The sequence below is a fragment of the Salvia hispanica genome, chromosome 1, assembly GCF_023119035.1.
Source record: "Salvia hispanica cultivar TCC Black 2014 chromosome 1, UniMelb_Shisp_WGS_1.0, whole genome shotgun sequence".
Classification (NCBI taxonomy): Eukaryota; Viridiplantae; Streptophyta; class Magnoliopsida; order Lamiales; family Lamiaceae; genus Salvia; species Salvia hispanica.
In genome coordinates, this window is record NC_062965.1 from 51,722,982 (window position 1) to 51,744,981 (window position 22,000).

Below are 22,000 nucleotides of genomic sequence, written 5' to 3' on the forward strand. Positions count from 1 at the left end.
GCACATCCTTCGCTTAGTCTACGCTCACCCGAGAGGTTTCTTGATCAAGCCGGATATTATGAGGAAATCTGTAGACAAGGCCATAGAGATTGGGGTCCCCCGCACTTCAATTATTTTTATCTTTGCTGTCAGTGTTTTTAGCTGTACGAGCCAAGGGATGTGGGAAGTCAAGTTAGAAACTCTTCGCGATTTGGGATTTTCTGATGATGAGATATTCAAAATGTTTAGGATGCAGCCTCATGTTTTTTCAGCATCTGGAAACAAATTGAAGAACAAAGTAGAGCTTCTGCTTGCTACCGGGAAGTACAGTGTATCCAGTATTGCCGCTTCTCCATCAGCACTCGGGTTCAGTGTCGAGAAGAGGATTGAGCCGCGGATACAGATTTTGAAACTTCTGGAAAGTAGGAATCTGATTAAAGAGTGGCCATGTCTTGCAGCTGTTCTCAGACCTAGCGATGCTGAATTTATTGAAAAATTCGTTAGGCCTTACTATGATGAGATTGGCGAAGAACTCATCACACAAAGATGTGTGTTACGAGCAGTAAGAGATAAATTATAACAACTGATGCTTAAAAAACTGGTATGCTGTAGTAGTCGTAGTAGTAATTCTACCCTTTGGTTCATTGGGATTAACCGGTATGGTGAAAACCTTAATGCCGAATGTGGAAATCTTGAAGAGGTGTAGCATACCAATTGAGCGCATCCTTCACTTACTCTACGTGTTACCTAGAGTTTTCTTGGTCAAGTAGGAATCTGATTGAAAAGTGGCCATGTCTTTCAGCAGTTCTCAAACCTAGAGATGATGAATTTATGGAAAAATTCGTTAGGCCTTATTACGATGAGATTGACGAAGAACTCATCACACAAAGATCTATGTTAGGGTTTAGAACTGATGAATCTATAAGAACTGATGCTTGAAGAACTGATATGTAGTTGTAGCAGTAGTAATTCTTCCTTGTGCTCAGCATATTATTCAATCAATCTTGCCAAACATATTCTATTAGAATATGAAACATTTATTTCTCATATGTTAGTAATGCTCCCTGTTTCTTTTTGAATTGGTTCCTGTTAGTAATACTAATCTCTAATCTTGCTCTATTTTTTATGCCATCAACGTTTTTGCTCACACGAGCGAAGGAAGGGATCATGGAAGTCAATCGGAAAGTCCTCCTGGATTTGGGGTTTACGATGCGAATTCTGGGACTCCTCGATTCGGGTTTTCTAACATTGGCATGCTTGTTTCCCTTTGCTCTTCTCAGTTGTCCGCATTCGTTCTAGCTTATGCTCTCTGTTGCGAACTAATCTTGACACGATCCTTGCTTCACTGATTCTTGAAGTTTTGCAAATGTACTTTTTTCGATATGGTTATTTTACAGCGGAAAAACTGAAAGGGCAGGGATCCCCTGCTGTGCTAAAATATACACACACAAATAATTATTTTATAATAAAATAAATTAATATTTTAATAATATAATAATAGATTGAGTGTTAACTGGATCCAAATCCTAAAAACTTGAGTTGTGGAAGACTCCATCAAGATTCGAGTGCATAACTTCTACTTAAACGAGTCATAAATTTTAAAGGTCAAGTAACAGTTAATTTAATTCAAACACGTCGATTTTCGACAACTCAGTTGATTATCTAACTAGATGAGCATTTTAAGACTTAAATTTGATCCATTTTAGTCAATAAAGCTTGAATTTTGATTGTTATAAAGCTTGAATTTTGATTTATTTAAGGAGTGTTTACAGCATCTGGACAGAAATTGAAGAGTAAAATAGAGCTTCTGCTTGCTGCTGGGAAGTACAATGTATCCAGTATTGTCGCATTTCCAGCAGCACTCGGGCTCGGTGCTGAGAAGAGGATTGAGCCGCGGATGCAGATTCTGAGACTTCTGGAAAGTAGCAATCTGATTGAGAAGTGGCCATGTCTTTCACTTGTTCTAAAACTCACAGATGGTAAATTTGTTGAGAGATTCATTAGGCCTTATTGTGATGAGATTGGTGAAGAACGGATCACACGAAGATGGTTGTTACGAGCAGAAAAGGATGAATCCGGAAGAACTGGTGTGCAGTAGTGGTAGTAATTCTAACTACTAATCTTATCAATTTCAGCTATTATTGCCTCACATATTTTGTTGTGTTTCTTCTGAAAATCCATGTTGTGTTTAAGCTATTTATACTTACAAGATTGTTGTTCCTAGAAGAATTTACGTTGAGATTACTTTATTTTCTCAACAATATTGAGATTGAGAATCAATGAAAATGATCCAGACTTTTATTTGTTTGAAAGGAAAGCATTCTTGTTGAAACTTTTTCACGTTCTACAATGTACACCATTTTCAAATTTACACTAATTCTACAAAGTCTTGTTCAATTTAAAAACTACTCTCTACGTCCAACTCAAGATGGCCACATTCTTGAGTGGCACGAAATTTTAGGAAGTATTGTTAGGTGGAATGAAGTAGAGAGGAAAATGTTAATTGAATATTTTAATGCGAAGAGTCGAGAGGTGAGGTTATTTTCAAAATTGAAAAGTGGTAATCTTGACTGGGACAAACAAAAAACGAAAGATGATCATTTTGAATGAGACAGTGAGTTGTTAAACGAGAAAAAGAATCTAAAGGCTCACCTTTTGTTTTATGAAACTGTTGGATTATTGTTTCGGTGATGAAAATATTCTATGGTCTAATTATTCCAAAATTTGAATGAATATGAAAATTGAAACCTATTCATATTTCATTTCATCATACTACCAATCACCTCTTTATATTCTATAGTTTGACATTTGATCAAGTTTAAAATAAATCTTTATATTCTATAGTTTGACATTTGATCAAGTTTAAAAAATAAAAAGAAAAGTGGACTAAATTACTAAAAATAAAATTGGATTAATTTTGGGACAAATCAAAATGACAAAAGTTTATTTTGTTTAAGGAGGATAAAACATTTGGATGATTAAATATAAACACAAAATTTATTTCTTTACTCCTTTTGGTCGAAAACATAAGGAGACAAATTGAACTCCATTTTCCCCCAATCTTCAACCTAATTGAAATTCACTTCTTCAATTCCTCATTTTCTTCAATAATGTCAGCATTCATTCGCAAAAATCTCACCTTTTTCACTTCCAACAATGTCGATTTACGCAAATCCCCTGTTTCTCTTCCTCTCTCGCTCCATTTCTTCTCCACTCGGATCGATCCCACCGTTTACGACATTTTGGTTCACAAACACCATCTCCCCCGCGAATTCGCTTCCCAAATCGCCTCCGAATTGGGCGACCTCAAGCACCCAGAAACCGTCGATTCGATGCTCCAATTCCTCAAATCAACCGGATTCTCAACTCCCCAGCTCCACAGAGTCATCAAATGGCGGCCTCGCGCCCTCTGCTGGAGCCTCGACCGCAACATTAAACCCAAAATCACAACCCTCCAAGACCAGGGCTTTTCCCCACCCGACATCGCAAGGATCGTCTCGAACCGCCCCTCGATTCTGGGGCCGAGCTTGAAGAATCAGATCATTCCCTCATTGTCAATTATCAAGGAATTGATGGGATCCAGTGATGGACTTGTGAGAGCTGTGAGGAATTGCACTAGGGTTTTAAGCGCCAATTTGGGGAAAACCCTTGTTCCGAATCTCGAATTCTTGAAGGGAAACGGTGTGTCCGTTGACAGGATTCGCGTCGTCTTCAATGGCGGATACGGGTATGCTTTCCTTCGAAAGCCGGAGGTGATAAGGGAGTCGTTTGAGAAGGCGAAAGAAATGGGGTTGAGTGTGTCTTCCAAGACTTTCATCTATGGCATTGTGGCTATCGCGGGGACGACAAGCAGTGGGGGGTGGGAGAAGAGGCTGCAAGCTTTCCGGGATGTGGGGTTTACGGATGTTGATGTGTTAACCATATTCGGGAAGGACCCTTTGGTGTTTCTTACATCCGCGGAGAAGTTGAGTAAGGTGACGCGGGTTCTGATTGGTACTGGCAAGTATGATATCTCGGACATTGTTCGTTCCCCTGGAGCACTCAGTTACAGCGTCGAGAGGAGGTATGAGGTGCGGGTGAGGATCTTGGGAGTTCTTGAAAGGAAAAACTTGATTGAAAACTGGCCTAGTCTTCAGACACTTTACTCATCATCAGATGCTGAGTTTTGTGAGAGATTTGTTAGTCCATATTTAGATCATCTTGGTGATGTTTACTCCCCCAAAGGTGAGATGAAACCTTGATTAGGATCAAGTGCCTTACTGACTAATCATTTTGGTAGGGATTCAAGATGGTATTTTTATGTATATGTATATGCCTAATTGATGTGTATCTTGGATGATTGGAACCAATGATCCATACACTTTGATGAGATTTTGTTTCTGGTAGTTTTGAGACACAAGGATATGAGATTTGATTTCATGGTGAAGGTGGTGATAGAAGTCATAGCAAGTGATAGTTTTGTAGCTTTTGTTTCTGGGTGCTAGATTTTCACACAATTTCTTCTCCACTAGGAAAGTGATATCTAGTTTTGTAGTTGCGTTTTACCTTGACATTGTCCTAGATTGAACACTGGCCTACTCTTAAGGCACTTTGCCTATCAAGATGCTGAATTTTTCAAGGTATTTATTAGTCCATATTTAGAATATCTTAGTGATGTGAAACATATTGCTTATTTGGCTATTTGATATTTACAGATAAAATATAGCAAGATAGTTCATTCGAAATGTAGAAAACATGTGTAATAGTGAAGCTAGTGGTAAGATAAGATTTTTATGGAATGTGTTCTTCTTATCAATATGTATCTGTGGATTAAGTTTGCTCTAAATTAATGAATTAGTATTAATTAATCATAGCATGATTCTGTAAAACGTTAATTCCAAGTAGAGCTAGTTTATCGGAGCAATCAAAAACCAAATCGAGCAAGATCCGGAGCAAGAACATGTAATGAGAATAATCTAAAATGAAATCGAGCATCGTAGTAGGACAACCATTAATCAATTGGATACATTTGAGCAATGGAAGAGACCCAAATTTACTTTCATCACCGTTTGTCAGTACCATCAACCCAATCAAACATGTGATAGCGCAGAAGGTGCAACGACGACCGTGGATTGCAGAGGTCACAAAGAGTGGGAGGTTAGCACATTGCGGCACAAGGGAAAAGGGCATTCGATGAAAATCGAGTTGAAACAATGCCCTAACCTATCTAATTGGTGAATCCCATTAACCACTAACATAGAGACAAGATAAAAGTGCATATCAAGGTCTCTTGTTTTTTTTTTTTTTTTTAAAATCAAACAGGCCCTTAACAACATAACTGAAACACCTCTGCAATTCTATGAATTCGGCTTTGAGTGACTAACCTTTCTAAAACCCTCGTGATTCACTTCTTCAATTCCCCAATTCCTTCAATAATGTCTGCATTCATCCGCAAAAATCTCACCTTTTTCACTTTCCACCACGCTTCACACAAGAAGCTCAATTTACGCATCACCCCTGTTTCCCTCTTTCTCCCCCAATTCTTCTCCACTCTAAACCCTAACCCTAACAATGCAGTATACGACATTTTGGTGCACAAGCACCATTTCCCTTGCGAATTCTCCTCCCGAGTCGCCTCCCAGTTGGGCGACCTCAAGAACCCAGAAAGGGTCAATTCGATGCTCTCATTCCTGAAATCAATCGGATTCTCGAATCCCCAGCTGCAGAAATTCATCAATTGGAGGCCAATTCTGCTCTCCTACAGCCTCGAACGCAACGTCGAACCCAAAATCAAGGCCTTCCAAGAATTGGGCTTTTCCCCCTCCGACATTTCCAATATGATCTCCGCCTGCCCAATAATCCTGGCCTCGAGCTTGAACAACTTCATCATCCCTTCACTGTCAGTCCTCAAATCATTGATGGGATCCAATGCTGCCCTTTTGAGGGCCGTGAGGAGATCCCCGAGGCTGCTCACCTCCAATTTGAAGAAAACCCTTGAGCCGAATCTCGAATTTTTGAAGGGGTGTGGTGTGTCTGTTGACAGAGTTCATGTGGTCTTCAATGGTGGCCATGGGAATGCTTTCATTAGCAAGCCTGAAGTTTTCATTGCAGCTGTGGAGAAAACCAAAGAAATGGGGATAGCCGTGTCTTCGAAAACTTTCATTTACGGGGTTCTGACCATTGCTTCGATGGGCAGCAAGGGGTTGGAGAGAAAGATGGAGGCTTTCCGGGAGATGGGATTTTCGGATAGCGACATATTGTGTATGTTTCAGAGGGAGCCTCTGGTGCTGGCTGTGTCCACTGATAAGATGAGGAAGGTGACTGAGCTTCTGGTTGGTACAGGGAAGTATGATGCCTCGAGCATCGTTGGACACCCGTTGGCGCTCCACTACAGCATTGGGAAGAGGTATGAGCCACGGCTTAGGGTTTTGGGAGTTCTTGTGGGGAAAGGCTTGATTGAGGATTGGCCTAGTCTTAGAACACTTTGCAAGTCCACAGATGATCAGTTTTTCAAGAGATTTGTTGGCCCTTATTTGGATCATCTTAGTGATGTTTCCATCCCTAAAGTTGAGGTGAAAGCTTGAGTTATTTGGTTAATGCATTAGGATCAAGTAGTATACATTTTTTGGGAAAAGTTCAAGATGTTTTTTTTATGTATGTATATGTCTAATTGATGGATGATTGGACCAATGATTCATACACTTTGATAAGCTTGTAGTATGGAGTACATTTTTAAGGAGAAATTCAAGATGTTTTTTTTGTATGTATGTATATGCCTAATTGATGGATGATTGGTCATGGTTCATACACTTTGATTAGATTTTGTAATGAGATTTGATCTGATTGTGAAGGTAGTGACAGAAGTAAGTGGCAAGTGATATCTAGTTTTATAAGTACTTAGTTACCTTTTCCTTTGCCATTGTCACAACTATTATGTTCAAATACAATCTAAGTCATTTTTGGCTTTGCTAAGTTGTGCATTAGCTCTTGCTCTCTTGCAAGAAACTAAGATATCTATGAGTCAAGATAATGGATATTTAGGGATTTTCTTTTCTTTGGTTACTAGTTAGTAAATTCGAAATCTCTAGCGTCGTTCATTGCCCTGCAGCACTCGGGCACAATGTTAAAGTGAGGGACTAGCCATGGCTGAGGATTTTGGGACAGAAAAAACATGATTGAAAATTGGCCTTCTCTTTGTGTGCTTTACTCTGCCTCAGATGCTATGTTTTTCGAGAGATTTGCCCGCCTGTACATGAATGAAGTTAGCAATGTTAACACGAAGGAGATGGAAGAATTAAGCATTTGAGTTCAAACGATAGGATCAAGTGTTGATCATTTGTTTTGAATTCAAGATGGGATTTTTAAATGAATAAAGGTCAATTTTGGTCCTAAATATATGAACAAAATACGAATTTGGTCCAAAAAATTTAGTTTTTGAAAAATAGGTCCATAACAAATGAAAATGTCGACGAAGTAGTCCTTTTTTTATAGTTCCGTTAAAAAAGTAACGGTCAACCAGGGACGGATCCAGAAAATTGAGCAAGCCAGGACTGAAATTTAATATATATATATATATATATAAATATTAAAATATATAATTTTACATGTAATGTCTGCTCTTACGACACACTAGATGATAATTGTTTCCGGCGAGTCGCCGTGTCCTTCAATCGGCGAAGAATGGTCTTATTTCCATTTTTTTTTGAAAATTCTCCTCTCAATGTATACAACTAAGATATCATTCATACATTCGTCTCCCATTCTATTGGGCAAATATGTCTTAATAATTTTCATGGAAGAAAATACTCTCTCGATAGAAGCTGTTGCAACCGGGAGGATCAGTGTCAACTCAATCAAACGGTACACCAAGGGGAAAGATTTATCTCTTGCGGTAGAAACCAAAATCTTTTGCCCAATTAATTAAGCAATAAATAGAAACAATTAATTAAAACAATTATATAATAAACTGAATGATTGTTTTTGACGAAATGAATTGGCACATAGAAAATTATTTCGAAACAAATGTTCTCTTTATTCAAATCAATAACTTTAATTTTAACTCACTCACGAAATTCCCTTCGAGCATTTCATCGAACAATTTCTGGGCTAGTACATAGTATGATATATCACCTATTTACATCAATTCTTACCTAAATCGCGAAAGGCAAGCTGAAGAACTCCGGCAGCGGCGGCCGAAAATCTCCAGCCTCCAATTTCAGGCGTGAATTCTCTGTCTCTTTCTGTAAAGATTTGGGTTTGGGCTAATTGTGTAAGGGCTTAGGCTTGGCATTGTTTGTTAGGTACTTAGTTATTAAGTTAAAAGGTCCAAAATAAAAGAGCAGTCCAATAATGAATAAAGAGCCTAAAACAAATCCAGCCCACTTTTCTTCTTCTTCCCCAATTTTCAGTTTCACTGTTTCAGAAATTAAATTGAGGCGGACGATTGGAGTACAGCGGGAGACGGAGTCAGGGCTCGGCGGCTCGCTCCGGGGCGGATACGGTCGGAGCACGGCGGTATAAGGGGGATTCGAGGTTTGGTGCCTGGCACTGTGTAGATCCGTCACTGCGGTCAACTCTAATTGCACAGTAGTATGACCGTTAGTTTTTTGACTAAATCGTAAAAAAATGATCACTTCGACAAGGATTTTATTTGCTATGAACCTGTTTTTAAAAAAAGTGAATGTTTTAGATCAAATTCGTAGTTTTGTCATATGTTTAGAACCAAAATTGACCTATACTTTTTTAAATCTCAATATTGATACGTGATTTGTTGGTTTGGGAATATGTCTATACTACACTTGTTTTATTGGTGTTTTTGCTGAGTTCATGTGATAAGAAGCCATGCAAAGTTATTAAAAATGGGAAATGACTAATTTTTATGTATAGGCTAAAACAGAAAAAAATATGGCTATTGATTATGAAAAAAAAGGTGAATGTATTTTTCAATGTGACAAGAGGGATATGATGTAGCTCTTGCTACAATGCAATTTTATTTTCTAATAAAAGTTTAATATATTGGGCTTCAATTTACAATTAATTTGTTGGTAAAAATAAATTATAATCCAATAATATTCGGCTTTTGGGACTTAATTATGGATTTTACCATGTCCAATGACAACAATCATGGGCTTAGCTCTTCTATTTGGTTTAGTTTTAAAGTGTAGTAACAAATAATGATTAATACTCCCTCCGTCCCACATTTAGAGTCACTTATTGTTATGGCTCGGATTTTAAGAAAGAGTTGAAGTGTGTAATAAATGAAGTGAGATGGTGGAGTGTGTAATAAATGAAGTGAGATAGTAGAGTGTGTAATAAATGAAGTCAGATGATGGAGTTGGTTGAAGGTGGGTCACTTTTGACTTTTGATTTTTGTTTTGATTTATTTTAATATAGATAATAGCATTTTTTATGTAATTTTGATGAAGAATGGGGTAAAATTATATAATCAAATATGGAAAATTCTAAAAATGACTCTTAAACTGGGACGGACTTTTATGGTAAAAAGTGACTCTTAATCTGGGACGGAGGGAGTAATAGTTTTTCATCTCCCTCATAATTGTTGTTATTAGACAATCGACTTATTAGTTTAAGAGAAAACGTCTAACCATCTAAATTGCTCCCCGAGACCTATAAATTGATAAGATTTTTAATTTGCAAGTAAACATTTTAGAAATTTCTAGAATACTTTTGTTGAGTCTCAAAAAATATTGTTAGATTTCTCAATTTTCACTTTAATATATATTTTCAAATAGCCTCTTCCAAATTTTTTTAAAAGTAAAAATGCACATTCGATTGGATTTGACTTTATATTTATGAAATTCAAATGCGTTAAAGATTGAACTCATCCAATGTGTTGAGTGTGTCTTGAATATAAATCTACTTGAATTTTGAAGGTTTTAATTATACATCAAATTAACACATCTGCACAACTGGAATGCACACACTATATATGGTGGGCCTCAGCAAAATACATATATAGAAATATTGTTATTTTCAGTCACATTTTTTAAATTGAAGTGCTCCAAAAATAAAGATGATATAATGCAATGAAATGGCTGAAAATTATAAGGATAATAAAAAGGTCATATTATACACTGCATCTGGGCAGTTCTTAGCAAAGAAAAGGTATTGTAATCTATTTGTAAAGGAAAGGTTTATTTATTTTGTCGAAGATAAGAAATGGGATATAACTCAAGATAAACTAAACCTATTACTTTAGTTTATGAAGAAAGAGAAACATTACTTGGTGGTAGATTATTTATTTTGTATTGCATTTCTCTATTATTGATTGGGCTTGAGTCAATTTTTGAACACACAATTCATCCAAGCCCATTTGATTAATGGGTCTTGGGCATGTTTTGTTTCCTATACCCATTTAATTTACAAAACCTTATTTCACAATTTACGCAGGTTAAGATCACGCTAATCTTCTTTATATTGTTCCAATTTATCGGATATCTCCGAAGGGACCCTCCATTTTATGGATAAAATTCCCCCAATTTGCTATTTATTGACACATGTTTTAAGAAATGTGAACGAATAAATTGAGAAAAGGGGGTCCCTTTTATATACTTCCCAAAATAAGAAATGTGAACGAAATGTGAATGATAGATATCCCAAAATAACTAAATGAGACATTTAATAATAACAGATAAATGACGTATGTAAATTGTTTGAACTTTGCATTAATCAAGTGACAACACCTGAGTCATACACCCTAAACCCTATAAATTGTATGAGTCATATCCCATAAATTGTATGAGTCATATCATTTGAACTTTGCCTTAAACAAGAGTCAATCACATAATCTGAGTTGTCCACCTGAACCAATGCAATCAATCAAATAAGCCCTGGCACTAGACTTCTGGTACTTCTCCTGAGCATGATTTTCTACCAAAGCATCATCAACGCCATTACTTTCATGGTGTAGACGATGACCGAACATTCCATTTGAAGATGTCATGGCCTGGTCAGACAGCCCAAAAATCATTTCATTGAGGATGCATGCAGCAGTACTAGCTTGCCGCACCAAATGCCCTGAATCCGTTCTTTTATACCAAGACTGCCAGCTTTCCTTATGGAGTTCTTTCAGTCGCAGCTCAGATATCAGTTTACGGAAGTGTTCAAGGAGGAGAATGTCAATTAAACCAGAGTACGAACCCTGACTTCGAGAGTCTGAAATAAAATAACCTTGTCAATGGCATGAAGTTGTGAGCACAAAGATTAGTTGGCAAAAACACCTAAATAAACCAACTGTGAGGCCATATAGACCGACTAGCCTCAGGATTCCTGAAAGAGTCTGGTACAGCTTCTGACTATCCATATTAGTCAACCAAGGTGGAATGCTAGGCAGCTTATATTCATTATCTCCATATTCGTATACATTTGAAATTTTCCTATTCTGGAAACCTGATCCCCGAGAACCTTCAGCTATTGAATGCATGAAGCCGGATGATGTGGGTCTTGCTGCTGCAAGCTTGTTTAGTGAACCAGCATAAACAGAGTTTTGACTTAGACAGAGCGCAAACACATCCAAGAAACGGGCAGCTGTCACCTAGAAGAAGTCAAGTAATACAAAGCCACCAAACGAGGATGAGATTTTGGGAACTGAGATATCTAAGTCTTAGGTGCCATTTAAATGGTAAGCCTAGAGGAGAAAGAAGAAGGTAGTCTGTAACAAGTTTGGGACCACCGGAATATGTAATTGCTAGCAACTTCCGGGCATGTGATAGTGCAAGTGACTCCTCATTACCCAGTACCACTTGAGGAAGTTTTTCAATCAACCTGTATGTATGTGTGTGTAAACAGAGGTACAAAAAATTCAAGGTTTCACAAAAAAATCAACATAATACAGTGAAAAAAGTTTACCTGCTAAAAAGTTCAACAACCTCTTGTTTTGTTTGATGCTTTTGTTTCGATGAAACCAGTCCAAAAAAGGCTTGGGCTGATGAAAACACATCTTCAAGATCATCACAAACTAACACACACAAGCATTCCTGCACAGAAACCAGCCCACGTGTTTTTATAGAACAGATGCTAAGTTGCTAACAAAGAAAAGGAGAATTTGATTATTCAGATAGGGTGAAGTGATTCATCATACAGAATTGGATCTAAGACTAAACCCTAATGGAATCTCATAGCTGGGTCATTGGTCTGTGACCTCAAACAATTTGAGGCCACACAAAAAAAGAACTGGTACCAAAACGGCATGAACTAAGAGGAGTATTAACATCTCTCTTTTCAAGTCTTGCCCAATTCTGTAGTTCACTCCATAATGGAAATTACTCCCTCCGTCCGCGAATAGGAGTCCCGTTTTTCCATTTTGGTCCGTCCACGAATAGGAGTCCCAGTTCATAATTACCATAAATGGCCCCACATTCCACCAACCCATTCCACTCACCTATTATTTAAAACTAATATATACAAGTGGGTCTCCTATTCCAATAACTTTCTTCCACTCACTTTTCTTAACATTTCTTAAAATCCGCACCGATAAGAAATGGGACTCCTATTGTTGGACGGAGGGAGTATTAGGTATATATGGCTCGAGATGAGCAGTACACTTAACAACTATATATAGCTTAGAAAAAAACATGGGCTCGTTGAACTCTTGAGCCAAACAGATGGGGAAGGTCAATCGTGATGTTGAAACTAAACTATTTAAATATTTGTCTCTATGTTGTTATCAATTCAAGAATGCTAGGACATTGCCAAAAACACATAAAAGGGTGATTTGTTAACATTCTAGGTTCTAGCTCACCAGAAGAGTTAATCTACTTTCTTTCAATGGTTAACTGCATTTACATAAGAGCCCCTGTAGCGAAGCCAAAAGTCCTAGCCTCACATTTTTGTAGGAAAAATGTTTGATTCTTTTATTACCATTTTGTAGGAAAATATGTTTGATTTGAGTATATTAATATGATTCTGCTTCCAATAATTCACTGAAAAATGCTTTTGGTTCACTAACAAAATCCCAGATTCCCAACCGCAGCTGGGACATGGAACAGTCGTCCGGGCTTTGACCCGAATACCACACTATTTCTTGTGAGCTAAGGGCCCTAGCTCAAATGGTGCACCAAGAGCTTGGAACAAAATGGAGCCCCTCGTTCAACGATGGGCAGGATGTATGATGAGTACTCTGCAAGAAGAAATGAGAGGCTCTTCAAGAGAAAGGCAAAGGGTGAAGTTGAGGGGTATGAGAAGAAGCCTGCCTATGACCTTGGTGTTAGAGTTGAGTCTGCAAAGAAGAGGGTGGAGTCCACCAGCCGGAGGAAGGCGGCCGTGGTAGCTGCTGCTGCGACCACGCCGGTGGCCGAGAGCACTAACAAGGAGAACAAGAAGCCTCCAATCCAAATGAGTATGGAGAAGTCTGTGGGGATTACTGAGAGGTAAGTTAGGAGGTCAACTAGGAAAGCTTGAATCTTGTTTTGGATTTTTTTATTTTGGATATTATTTGTGGGATTTATGGTTTTTATTCTGGTTATGTAGTAATGAGATTGAGATTTGAGGCTAATAGCTTGCGTTTTGATTCACCAAATGCTAGTTGGATTTGATGGAACTTATTACCTGATGAATAGTTAATATACGCACCAATAACTTTCTTTATTTGTGTTGAACAAATTATTATAGTAGTATTGAATAAAATAAAGAGTGAACTACAAAATTGGTCCTACGTAAACGCTAGAGGTATTCATATTTAAAAAAATGCATTGTAAGCTTCTATGTATGGATTTAATATCATTTCAAACCCTTTTTCACTATTTTGAGTCTTTTATACTCTTTTATCCTCACATTAAACCTAAATGTAACTCAAAGGACGTTTAAGTCTTTCTAATTTTTATTACTACGCACACAATGTATATTTTATATTAAAATATTATTTTTATTTAATCCATAAATATTATAAATTTAATTAGATTGATAAATTAAAACACTTATCATTAGTTATCAAAAGAATTATTTATGTTTTTATTTTAGTTAGATATGTTTATTTTAAAGAGTTGCAAGATTGAAAAAGGGTTTGAAATGATATTATTGCAAGTTATATGTCTCGCATATGTGATATGTGATAGAATCCTAAATAGAATTAGATTTTTAGTATAATACATTAACTTGATATTAGAGACATCTTTCTCTAATTAATTAACTATCAATTGAGTATATTGATAAATAATTATATTCAATTATGTATTCTTGAATATATAATGATAAATAATTTCCAACAATTATATCCATACATAGAGGCTTACAATGTATTTTTTAAAATATGGATACCTCTAGCGTTCGACTTGTTATACGTAGAGACCAATTTTGTAGTTCACTCGTAAATAAAAGAATAGGCCAGGTCCAAGCCACTTAAATGATGTCGTCTTTCATTTATTTTTCGCATTAATATGCCTGAGCTAATAAATTGTGAATAATTTAAGATACATAAAAAAAATTGATTGTTATTGGACATTTATTTTGATTCTTGATTAAATCATGAAATTGAGTTAGTGATTCTTGATTAAATAATGAAATTTACATAAATTTCACATCCTTAAATGCACATTTTATACGTTTTTATCTTTATAAGATATATTTATGATGATTAATTAATGTACATATTTACCTTTAAACTCTTTTTGTGAGAAAAAGAAAGCTTAATTGAGAAATGAATTGCACGATATATATCCTCTGATAATAACAAGTAATTCATGTGTAGTTTTTGTGTGAGAGCAAAGACAAAGTCGTTGCTATCTTGTGCGATTTTACTTGTTTTTAAGTGATTACATTCAAAAACATGTAAGCCCGTCAAATAACGCCTTCAATGTTTATTTAGAAAGGATTTCATCCAAATTTTTGTACAATGATGTACTATATCGATACACCCCTAAATAATCCAATGTATGAATAATTGTATTATAGAAGAAATTGATATTGTAATTTTGATTTAATAATACATTTTGTGACACAAGATGGTGATCAATTGCTAACTAATTAACTATCCAAAATTGAGACCAATTTTTAACCCTTAGATTAGAAGATCTTGTGATTAATATAATGCCAAGTGTAATATATTTTAAATTTAAATAATTATTAATTAAATTAAATGGATATTAATGTCAAATCCTATATGTAGTAATTATAACTAACTACTTTCTCTCTCCTCAAAATCATCTCAAATCTTTAAATTTACGTAACTCTCTCAATTTAAATTATTTTTTCGCAAAATATATATCAAATTAAAGATAATTTAATAAGGATTCCAACGAGATCTCAATTGCATATGTTCCGACGATGTTCGGGTGATGAAATTTGATAAATTATATTTCAATTTTCGTACATGTTGATAAGCAGCTTTTATCAACAAATGCAACAAAAAATCTCAATATATTGTAGGCAAAATCTCAATATTATGCATGTCCAATCTCAATAAAAATGTGTTGATATTTTCTTGTCCTTGTGTTGATATTCTAATGTCATATTGTTGATATTTGTAATACACAATGTTGAAAAAAAAAAAGCCCACGAAAATTATCATATGATAACATAATGACGATATTACCCTTTTGTTGATATTTTGTCTACTATTTATTGAGATTTGTGAGCTTTAATCTCATTCACTCATTTTAAAATCCAAGGGTGGAAATTTAATCTTGATTTTGAATTAGGGTGCCATAAGCACTATAATAGAACCCGACTTCTGACACATTATTTATAATTCAAAATCAATTCGATAAAATATCTCCTCAAAAAATAGATAAAATATTATTTATAATATAAAGCTAACATCATAAATGTACTATCGATACACCCCTAAATAATCCACTGTCAATATTTACATCGAATTCAAGTGAAGGATTCAATTGATAGCTTTGAATTATTATAGTTGGAAATAAATAAACAATCAGCTATAAATAAAATTACATATTCATTTTATAAATAGATTACGCCCTATTAATTTCGTAAATAACCCAAGTTTTATATGAGTTCAGGCTGTTCAGCTAATGTTATTTCTAATTTAATATATTTAAAATTACTGTAACAATGATATTTAAAGGTAGTATTGAACTTTTCATTTTATTAGGCTTCGAAAATGTCAAATCCTCTCAGCGTTCTCACTCCCTCCGATGCATCGCCTCGACAACCGGCCCGTTTCTGGATGCATACCGTCAGATACTTAGCCGCCGCCGTCGGATCAACAGCCTGCCGCATGAGACAAGCCTTCTTGCATTATGTCCAAACCTCCACAGCAGCAGCCCGCCGATATTTCCGACGGTTATTTTCGAAGAGGAATCCCGCTCCGCCGGCCTACTTGGCGTATACCCCGCCAGACTGTTGGAATAAAAATAATTAAACTTGATTTTGGTAGTATAATTAGGGTTTAGGCATGATAAATATCTCGTTATGTAGATATTTATAGGCATTAAAATATCTAGATATTTTTAGGAGAATTCTCTTGATTATAGATATTTTGTAGAATTCTCTAGAATTGGTATGTATTAAAATATTTAGATATTTTAGTAAAATTTCCTCCGCAAGATATAGCTCGTTCTCTCGCAAGAATTCGAAATCATAATCCCAAAAATGTCGCGTTTCAACTAGATGCAGCCCAAGATTCAAGAATTGACCCCGCACCACTTGGCTGTCTGTGTTGGAATATATATGATACATTTTGGAGGAGTAATTTAGTTTTGGAGGAAATATTTGAGAGGAGAATGGGTGGAATATGTGGGAAATGATTTAGGGAATGTTGGTGATGTTGGGAAAGGAAGACACACTTTTATTTCTCAAACTTCTCAAGTTCTCAACGTATACAAAATATTACAACTTCTCCTATTTATAGGCTTTCACTTCATATTCTAGAATTCTCTACTAGAATCTATAATATCTAGATTTTTCTCCAGAAGAGAACCGCATTGAAGGAGCGTGGTTCCCCATCTACCCCATGTTGAGTTCGAGTTATGGCTAGTTGCCGGCCAACTTACAGAGCTGGGTAATGGCTAGTCAACTTGCCAGGTACACAGGGGAAATTAATTTCAGGTTGCGCCTCCCTGGGGTCGAACTCGTGACCTTAGGGTATGGACGCGGTAGCCTTGCCCCTTTACCGCTAGGCCAAAGGGCTCAGATGAAGGAGAGGTTTTAGTTCTTTACGATGCAATTGCTTGATTCTTGATATTTCGAAGCTTAAACTCTTCATATTTATGCCATGTTTTTCTCTTTTAATGATGTGATTCATTTGCTTTTCATCTATAAAACCTTCAATTGCATATTAATGGGCTACTAATTTACGACAAATTTATGTGACCAAATTATGCATTTAATTAAAATTTATGAATGTTGTGGTCATATATTTATTATAGGAATATTCCATGAAAGAAAAATATCTAAACAATAATGTGATACTATTATTCACGTTTCAAATATTCCTAGCCAATCGAGTTTCATTGCCCTGCAGCACTGGGGCACAATGTTAAAGTGAGGGACTAGCCATGGCTGAGGATTTTGGGATAGACTTAACATGATTGAAAATTGGCCTCCTCTTTGTATGCTTTACTCTGTCTCAGATGCTAAGTTTTTCGAGAGATTTGCCCGCCCGTATATGAATTTAATGATGTTAACACGAATGAGATGAAAGATTTAAGCATTTGAGTTCAAGCGATAGGATTAAATGTTGATAATTGGTTGTGAATTCAAGATGGAATTTTTTTTATTTATAGGCTAAAACAGAATAATATGGCTATTGATTATGAACAAAATGGTGTATGTATGTGGCAAGAGGGATATGATGTAGTAGCTCTTGCTACAATGCAGTTTTCTTTCCTAATATAAGTTTAATATACTGGGCTTAAATTAACATTTCTTGGTAAAAATAAATTATAATCCAATAATATTCAGTTTTTGGGCTTGGAATGATTAAGTGGCTTTATTTATGGATTTTACCATGTCCAATGACAACAACTGGGCTTAGCTCTTTTATTTGGTTTAGTTTTTCATCTGCCGCATAATTGTTGTTATTCGAAGAATCGACTTATTAGTTGAGAGAAAATGTCTTACCATCTAAATTGCTCCCCGATATCTATTAATTTATTAGGTTTTCAATTTGCAAGTAAACATTTTAAAATTTTCGAGAACACATTAGGTTTTCAATTTGCAAGAAAACATTTTAGAAATTTCGAGAACACTTCTATTGAGTCTTGAAATTTGGTGTCGAAATTATTGTTAGATTTCTGAATTTTCGCTTTAGTGGTACTCCCTCCGTCTCATTCAAGATGACTATCTTTCCTTTTTTGTTTGTCCCAATCAAAATGATCACTTTCTCATTTTGAAAATAACTCCCTCTCTCATCTCTTCTTATTAAAATATTTAATTACATTTTTCCTCTCTACTTTATTCCACCTAACAACATTTCCTAAAATCCCGTGCCACTCAAGAATGTGGCCATCTTGAGTGGGACGGAGGGAGTATATTTTCAAATAGCGTCTTCCAAATTTTTTTAAAAAGTAAAAATGCACATTCGATTTGATTTGACTTTATATTTATGAAATTCAAATGCGTTAAAGATGAACTCATCCAATGTGTTGAATGAATCTTGAATATAAATCTACTTGAAATTTTGAAGGTTTTAATTATACATCAAATTAAGACATCTGCATAACTGGAATGCACACACTACATATGGTGGGACTCTGCAACATAAATAAATTGAAATATTGTAATTATTTTCAGTCACATTTTATAAATTGGAGTGCTCCAAAAATAAAGATGATATAAAGCAACGAAATGGCTGAAAATTATAAGGATAATAAAAAGGTCATATTATACACTGCATTTGGGCAGGTCTTAGTAAAGAAAAGTATTGTAATCTATTTGTAAAGGAAATGTTTATCCATTTTGTCGAAGATAAGAAATGGGATATAACTCAAGACAAACTAAACCTATTACTTTAGTTTATATAGAAAGAGAAACATTACTTGGTGGTAGATTATTTATTGTGTATTGCATTTCTCTATTATTGATTGGGCTTGAGTCAATTTTCGAACACACAATTCATCTAAGCCCATTTGATTAATGGGCCTAGCTTATTTTCTTGGGCAGGTTTTGTTTCCTATACCCATTTCATTTACGAAACCTTATTTCACAATTTACTCGGTTCAAGGCCAAGTTAATCTTCTTTGTATTGTTCTAATTTATCGGATATTACCCTAGTTTGCTATTTATTGACACATGTTTTAAGAAATGTGAAGGAATATGGTTGAAAAAAGGGTGTCTCTTTTATATACGCCCAAGGCGATCGAACTAGTTAGTGAAGTGTGCACTCAAAATGACAGATTATGACGTATGTAAATTGTTAACGAGTAATGAACTTTAAATTAAACAAATCTTGTATGATGAACTTATTGTGAATATGTCAGTATGATTCATTCACACACTTATTCTTGGGGTAAGATATCACATTAATGTTTTGAGAAACCCTATGGGCATGTTTGGTTGTCAGGAAAGTAAAGGAAAGGAAAGTTGGCAGGGAAAGTGATTTCCAGGAAAGTGATTCCTAGTAATATGATTCCCAATAATTTTACTTTCCAGTGTTTGGAAAACGTCAAGATTTTGAATTTTATATTAACTTTAAATACTAAACTAAAAACTACAACAATTAATCAATATATATATATATATATATATATAGGGAGATGATCAAAATAAGAATGCATTTAAATCCAAAAATGCAGCCCAAATCTTGGTCCTAAGATTATATGATCTAATGGTCAATAATTAACCAAAAATACGGAAGGTCATAATTAAATAGTTTTAGGTCATATTATAAGATTTGGGTTTATGTCATATTAAGATCATTTTAGGTCATGCTTTGTTAGCATGACCGAAAAATAAACTAACTATGACCTAAAAATGCTCTACGTATGACTTTGTTCTACGTTTCTGTATATATATATATATATATATCATCCTTCTAATATCAATAATGCTAATTAAATATAATTACTTAAATATAATTCTCATTACATGCATCTAATAAATTATGAAAATATAGAAAATACAATACAAAAATTACTTTAAAAAAAACACGGATTGAATATAATTAAAAAAGCAAATAATGTTTAGATAGTCAATAACATGAAATTGAAGAAGTCTAGTCTGGTAGCAAAAACGTAAAAAAGTAATTTCATCCTAATAGTTCTATTAGAAACATCTTTTTCGCCCCTTCATCGTGAAGAGTGAAAAAGTAATCTAATAAATCAGGATCTCGAACAAGTTTCATTGCAGCTTTTTGTCTCTGAGAATCAGTTAACGCTTCAATCTCTTGCAATTTCTCATAAAGCATACGACGATTGTCTTTTTTCTCTTTGTCACCTCCGGTAACACTTTCCAGAATCTTGTTCATTTGATCATTCGACTTATCCATATGCGCAGCAAGCACATTAGTCATTCGCTCCAAACTTGATATGAAACCATCTGAACTTCTTCTCCTCTTACGATCAAGTCTTTTTGAAGTTCCTTCGTCGCGAGGTGTAGTTAATGAAGGTACACCATCTTCACCAGATTCTCCATCTACTTGATCTACATTTTCTTCTCTATCTAATTCCTCGACTACATCTACTGGAACTTCAGCATGTAATCCAGCAGCTCTATCTTTACCCCATACAATTGATAGTTGATCAAAGTAAGGGAAAGACTTGTTTTTCATGAAAGTACAATCTGGATGGCTCTACACACAATAACACAATTTCATTATAATATTTCGTCATGCAACAAATAAATAAAAATGGAATAAGAAATATACAAATTTTTACCTTCAAATAATCATCCCAAACATCCGCACTTGCAGTAACACATTTTCTTTCATCATCCCAGCCAAAGCCACTCAATTCTCCATTAGCACGTACATCATAGATAGCATGATATTGTTTTTTCAGTAACTTACAACGAGATTCGATTTGTGGCTTTTCTTTAAGACCATTACCTGGAAGCTTTTCTTGTAATATTTTTTCCAACTCCTTTTGATAACCTTTCCTCAACCCACTTCCACTTTCACCATCCCAATTCTTACTCCTCTTCAACTCAACAATGGATTCTACGAGTTTTGCATCTTCTTCAATAGTCCATACATGATTACTCTTTCCTCGGCGAGCCATCTGAAAAATTGATAGAAACAAGTACTGTACAATTCTCTTATATGAATGAGCTTCAAACATAAATAAAAAACACCAAAGAAGCAAGATACTGAGATTCTTGATATCAAACATGAGCAAATATACTAGAAACTAACATACATGTTATGATATAAAAGATACAAAAAAATCAAACTGAAAGCTAAAAGAATTTATCGGATAAATCAACAAAAAGATATTAATAACCTCAATCAACACAAAATGTCAGATTGCCACTTGTAAATTCAGATATTATGAAAGAAAAAAATAAAATACTAATATCAAGCAACATGTCTACTTTCCATCCACTGACTAAACATTTCATTAGCTAAATTATATCTCCAATTTGTCCACTCTTGAGTTGGTTCAACAGAAGTAATTGATTCTCCATCTAGTCCAATAGCCTCTTCTTCATTTCGCAAATTGTCACCATAATCATTTTCAATAGGATCAACTGGCATATGTTCTCTAATGTGATTTTGAAGAAGACAACATGCCATTATAATTCTTCCTTGTTGCTTGATTGGATAAAAATTTGGATTCCTAATAATGCCCCAGCGCATCTTTAGCATACCAAAGCACCTCTCAATAACATTTCTAGCTGATGCGTGCTTCATATTAAAAAATTCTTCTGGAGTTGTTGGTTGACGCCCATTCCTCCATTCACTAAGATGATATCTTTGCCCTCTAAAAGGAGCAAGAAAGCCTTTGCCATTTGTGTAACCCGCATCCACTAAATAGTAGTAACCTAATTTTAAAAATTTATTGATTAGATTATTCATATATATTGAATTAAAATTTTAAAAGTGTCTAGCTACGTACCATCTTGTATTGGTAACCCATTTCTTCTACTTAAAGCATCTCGAAGCACTCTACCATCTGCCGCTGAGCCT

At 35.2% G+C, this 22,000-nt stretch overlaps 3 protein-coding genes across 3 annotated transcripts; 2 read left to right on the forward strand and 1 right to left on the reverse strand.

Annotated features, from left to right (window-relative positions):
- Nucleotides 1-3,041: 3,041 nt before the first annotated feature.
- On the forward strand, nucleotides 3,042-4,350 carry LOC125215276. Its single transcript, XM_048116651.1, has one exon. It carries the CDS (start codon nucleotides 3,090-3,092, stop codon nucleotides 4,218-4,220), a length of 1,131 nt encoding a protein of 376 aa, XP_047972608.1. The 5' UTR covers nucleotides 3,042-3,089; the 3' UTR covers nucleotides 4,221-4,350.
- Nucleotides 4,351-5,393: 1,043 nt separating this feature from the next.
- LOC125200488 (transcription termination factor MTERF6, chloroplastic/mitochondrial-like) lies at nucleotides 5,394-6,542 on the forward strand. Its single transcript, XM_048098126.1, has one exon. It carries the CDS (start codon nucleotides 5,394-5,396, stop codon nucleotides 6,540-6,542), a length of 1,149 nt encoding a protein of 382 aa, XP_047954083.1.
- A 13,580-nt stretch (nucleotides 6,543-20,122) lies between these two features.
- Nucleotides 20,123-21,996, reverse strand: LOC125200489 (uncharacterized protein At2g29880-like). The gene is made up of 4 exons (XM_048098127.1): nucleotides 21,930-21,996; nucleotides 20,921-21,855; nucleotides 20,751-20,827; nucleotides 20,123-20,665 (listed from the first exon to the last, which is right to left on the reverse strand). Exons 2-4 carry the CDS (start codon nucleotides 21,201-21,203, stop codon nucleotides 20,123-20,125), a joined length of 903 nt encoding a protein of 300 aa, XP_047954084.1. The 5' UTR covers nucleotides 21,204-21,855; nucleotides 21,930-21,996.
- Nucleotides 21,997-22,000: the final 4 nt, after the last annotated feature.